The 5302-nt window shown below is 46.5% G+C and overlaps 1 protein-coding gene across 1 annotated transcript in view; it reads left to right on the top strand.

Annotated features, from left to right (window-relative positions):
* Scpep1 (serine carboxypeptidase 1) overlaps nucleotides 1-5302 on the top strand; it is a 25100-nt gene that overhangs the window by 4045 nt on the left and 15753 nt on the right. The window contains exons 3-5 of the mRNA XM_013038036.1: nucleotides 1745-1834; nucleotides 3468-3623; nucleotides 3986-4060. Of these exons, the coding sequence (XP_012893490.1) occupies nucleotides 1745-1834; nucleotides 3468-3623; nucleotides 3986-4060 (321 nt within the window). The remainder of the gene's footprint in view (nucleotides 1-1744; nucleotides 1835-3467; nucleotides 3624-3985; nucleotides 4061-5302) is intronic.

Raw genomic sequence — 5302 nt, 5'->3', positions numbered from 1 at the left:
CCCCCCCCCCCCCCCGCCATTTCATTTGCTCTGCCCAGGACCTCTGCCTAGCACCTGCAGCCGATGGGTTGATTGGGTTCACCCTCCTCGCTGAGATCCTATTGAAGGCATAAAAGTGCTCTTCTTCATTTCCCTAGAGGCCCAAAGGAGAAGATAACACATGATCAAAGGAAGAAGCAATTCATTTCCATTAAAAGGAGATCTGTTTGGCAGCCTGCCTCGGTCTCCTGTACTGACTTCTCCCAGTGTGTCGGTGGGTGGAGCAGGAAGGGTCTTTGAGAATTGAGGTCATGCTTCAGTGGAATACTACTGCTATTTCAGGACACTTTCAAGTCATTTAAATATTTCACCTAGTCATACATTTACCATATTTCAGAGTCATTAGGTAGCCCTGGGCCATGGTAACACTCTGTATAAAAGATTTTGCAATTGTGTTTTGTGTGCAGATGTGTGGGCACCCATGTGCATGTGCCAGTACTGGGGCTTGGTACTTGGGTGCTGTCCCTGAGTTGAGCCACACCTCCACTTCCACCTTATTGGTGGTTAATTAGAGATAAGAGTCTCACAAACTTTCCTGCCTGGGCTAGCTTTGAACCACAATCCTCAGATCTTAAGCTTCCTGAGTAGCTAAGATTACAGGCCTGAGCCAACAGCTTCTATTAGTGGCCCTGTGATGAACATCTCCAACTGGTTTGTGAACTTTGTCCTATTGTGTTAGGAAATGTTAAGCTCTAAGTGCCTGTAATGAAGGGAGGTGGAGTCTTCTGATTTTATCATGGTGAAGTCTGTGTCAGTTCAGAATGTTAGTGAGAGAAGCGCTTCCTTGTGAGGACCTCTCCCTCTGTTTAGCCAATCCTTAGCTGTCTCCTGCTTGCCTGTTTCCTTTCTTAGGATTTCCCTAGGCTGATTGGCCTGGCTTCTGTTTGTTAGAGATGTTCTTCCCTTGCATCTTGTCTCCCTTTTTGTCCTATCCTGCTGTGCCCAGAGAGCACAGACAGGCTGTGTACAGATTTGTTCAGAATAGCTCGCTCCTTTCCTGACTAGCTCCCGAAGATTCTTCTCCCACCACGATCAATGAGAGAGTGTACCCAGCTCCTTGGGTCCTGTCCTCCCTTTCTCTGACCCCTTCAGAGTCCATGGAAGTACTGCCCGCCACAGTTACTGGGGGCGCAAGCACCTAGCTTCAGTTCAGAATCCTTCTTTCCCCCTGCATCTTAATATCCTGTTCTGTGGGGCCTTGACTTTTGCTACACTGTATCCAGAAAATTAACCAAACTATCACTCATTCTGGGTACTTTATCAGTTTTCTAGAACCCAAAAGAGAGGGGAAAGAGTTAAGGTCCCTGCATCTAGTCCTGGTATAGCCTCTAATTGCTGGACAGCACCAGGCCAGCTACAGCCCTCTCTGAGCCTTTGAAATGAAAGAGGTTAGAGGAGATGTCTTTGAAGGTCTTGTTCAGTGCTGAAGATCAGTGAGTCCACTGGCAGGCCAAAGCTCAAGCTCAGAGAATCAAGACATACGAAACTTTCCTCCAGGGCCTTGTAGCCCAGCTCACAGCTGCTACCCCGGGGACTTGGGTAGATGCAAGGCTCCTGTGCCCTGGAGACTTGTGTCCTTTGTGCAGGGCAAACAGCCATCACCGTCACTGATCACTTAAAGCACGTGTGGTCACATATTATAATGATGAGGTAGGTTTTGGCTCCATTTTCTCCAGGTTGACCTTTGGTGCTTTCTTCTCCACAGGGTGGTCCAGGCGGTTCCAGCACTGGATTCGGCAACTTTGAGGAAATTGGGCCCCTCAGCAGTAATCTCAAACCACGAAATACCACCTGGGTACAGTGAGCACAGCCCCCCTGCGGCCCCCCTGCCACTCGTCCAGCCCAGCACAGGGCGGGGTCACAACCTCAGCAGTTCCCTCTATGGCTTTTCCTCAGGCTTCAGACTCTTCCCCAAAACCTCCTCTAACAGACCCAGGACCTGGTCCTTACCAGGTGCTGGCCATCTATAAGAACTCCAGAGCCGGGTGTCCAGTGGCTCATGCCTGTAATCCTAGCTACTCAGGAGGCTGAGATCTGAGGATCCAGGTTCAAAGCCAGCCCAGGCAGAAAGGTCCGTGAGACTCTTACCTCCAATGAACCACCAGAAAACCGGAAGTGGTGCTGTGGCTCAAGTGGTAGAGTGCTAGCCTTGAACTGAAAAGCTGAGGGACAGCACCCAGGCCCAGAGTTCAAGCTCCACGACTGACAAAATAAAAAGCACTCCAGGTCCCACCCTCCGGCCACAGCTTCCAGTCCTTTTCTCTCTCTCCCACCTTGCAGTAACTTCATCCTGTCAACTTCTTCAAGTCCTTTGTCCCCTCCCCTTTTACATCACCTCCACCTCCACCTCCCCGCCCCCACTCTTACCATCACTACCCTTCCTCACCCCTCGGGTTTGCCTGTCACTTCACTCTCAGCAACCTCCTTCTCACTTTACAGCCCTGCCAAGCCCACCTGTGGTGACCACTCATTCCCTGCTCCCAGCCTGCCCAACCCTGGTGGGCAGAACTATGCAGTCAGCACATTGGGCTGTTACACAGCGGTGGCCTTCCCTCAGATCTTTGCTCCCCTCCCTGTGGTACTTGTTTCTGAGAATGTTCCACTTTCTTTGGGGCTCCTCCAGCCTTCATCTCATCAGGAGCTGTACTTCTGACTTTCTTGGAGCAGCATCCCCTGTGCTTGGCCTGGAACATTTCTATACTTGTCACCTATGGCAACAGGAGGAGAGTACTCCCATGGATTTGTCCTAGGCTCCCCAGCCCCAAGAGCAGTCAGGCAGGGCCAGAAAGCCTGAATGAGGAGTGAAGGATCCAGGTTCTTGGTTCTGGGCTGCCACCAGCCTGTGCAACTCAGTGATCCGGGACTAGTGCCAGGTGCTTTCTAGGCTTTGATTTCCTGATCTATAAAAAATGTGGCTGGACCGTGTGTCGTCACTGAGGATCCTTCTAGACACAGAAGTTTATAATCTTCAGTCTTTTTGGAAAAGGTCTAGGATGAAGTCTGTGTTTACAATGCATGGGGAAGGCAGGCCAATGCATAAATTAGATTCATCTGGGAGAGAGGGGAAACCTCATGTGTGAGGACCATACTTCAAGTGGATCGTCATTGCTTTGAGCTACTGCTCAGACTGGCACGTCCTGTACATTTAGTGCATGCGTGTGTGTGGGAGGTGATGGCTTCAAGTCTTGGATCCCAATGCCTGTGCTCATCTTTCCTTCTTGCTTCAACTTTTGTCTTGCCATCTATGTTTCTTTCCCTTTTTTCCAAATCCCATTCAGCAACAAGATAATATTATCACACTAATGCTATCACTGCTGATTTTTGCTGAATAGATGGTAATGAGACAGATAATATATGATATGCGATGTTGATTATATAGAGACAATTGGAACAACTGATAATAATTTTTTCCCCCATGTGACGTGTAGCTTCAGTCTGCCAGTCTCCTGTTTGTGGATAATCCCGTGGGCACTGGCTTCAGTTATGTGAATGACAGCAATGCATATGCAAAGGACCTGGCTACAGTGGCATCAGACATGATGGTTCTTTTGAAAGCCTTCTTCAGTTCCCACAAGGACTTCCAGGTAAGCAAGGACAGAGGCGGGAGCAACTGTGTAGAGGGCTAGCAGTAGCAACAGTACAGCCATCAGAGTAAGTGTAGGCTTTCCTAAGACTTCGTTTCTTAGCTGATTTCAGAAAAGCCCTTTGTACTCTCAGGATTGGTTTGTGGGCTTTTGCTTCTGTCATCTCAAAAGGTGATTTTAGCTTGAGTGAATGATCCTAGAGTCAGCAATCTAATCAGATAGAATCATCAGATGAGGGGGGAAGGAAAGACAAAAATAGATTGGTTTTGTCTGGCCATTACCTGCAATAGAAATTCAAATTTTGAGTGAATTAAAAGGCAATCCAGTATTGAATTCTATGTAATTCTTTTTCCTCTTGCTAGACTGTTCCATTCTACATTTTCTCCGAGTCCTATGGAGGAAAAATGGCTGCTGGCATTAGTCTGGAACTTTACAAGGTAACAGAGAAGATGACTTTTTTGTTATGTTTTTGGGGAGAAATTGATTTTCCTTTTGTACATTCATTAGATATTGAATATACTTTGAATGGGACTCTAGTAATAACTGTGAGAACCCTTAAAAAGGACAAATTACAGATTGAATAAGTTCTAAAGCTACAGAGAGTAAAACAATACGGTATGAACATAATGACAAACTAAAATGCAACTTGTTAAGGAATCCAGAAATAGACTCATATATGTGTGTATGTGTAAGAGAGAGAGAGAGTATGTGTGTGAAACCCATACATAGGTCATATATTAATGATAAGATGACATTCTTAATGATTGATAAATGGGTAGAATAGTCAGTATGTGGTATGAAGATAAGTAACTATCACTTCTTGGTTTGCATTAATCATTAATTCTTTATATTTAAATTTTTAAAGGTGCCGGGTATTCCTGGCTCAAACTTTTAATCCTAGCATCTCAAGAGACTGAGATCTGAGGATTGAGATTCAAAGACAGACAGGGCAGGAAAGTCTGTGAGACTCTTATATCCAATTAACTAATAGAAAGCTGGAAATGCACTGTGGCTCAAACTGATAGAGCGCTAGCCTTGAGCAAAAACAAGCTCAGGGGCTGGGAATGTGGCTTAATGGTAGAGTGCTTGTCTAGCATATATGAAGCCCTGGGTTTGATTCCTCAGTACCACAGAAACAGAAAAGGCCAGAAGTGGTGCTGTGGTAGAGCAAAAGAAACTCAGGGACAGTGCCCAGGCCCAGAGTTCAAGCCCCAGGAACACCAAACAAAAAAACAAGCTCAGAGGCAATACCTAAGACCTGAGTTCAAGCTCCAGGACCAACATACACACACACACACCCCTAAAGGTAAAGTATTAAAATATAAAATTCTAAGAGAGCTTGGCATGGTGGTCCATCCTAGTAATCCCAGCATTTGGAGGAGGGAGAGATGGGAGAATCATAAAGTCCAGACCAGCCTGGTATACATAGCAATAACCTGTCTCAAAACAAAAAGCTTTGCTTTGCCTCCTACTAGATGGTTATTATCACTGTTGGGAATTTAACCCAGAGCCTTGTGTTCTTTTTTTTTTTTTCTGGGTCCAGTTGTGGGGCCTGAACTCTGGGCCTCAGCTCTTCAGCTCAGAGCTAGCGTTCTACCACTTGAGCCACAGTGCCACTTCCGGCTTTTTTCTTTTTGCTTATGTGGTGCTGAGGAATCGAACCCAGGGCCTCATGCATG

This window comes from Dipodomys ordii, unplaced genomic scaffold (genome assembly GCF_000151885.1).
Source record: "Dipodomys ordii isolate 6190 unplaced genomic scaffold, Dord_2.0 Scaffold7, whole genome shotgun sequence".
Classification (NCBI taxonomy): domain Eukaryota; kingdom Metazoa; phylum Chordata; class Mammalia; order Rodentia; family Heteromyidae; genus Dipodomys; species Dipodomys ordii.
This window is presented reverse-complemented; position numbering and strand designations above follow the sequence as displayed.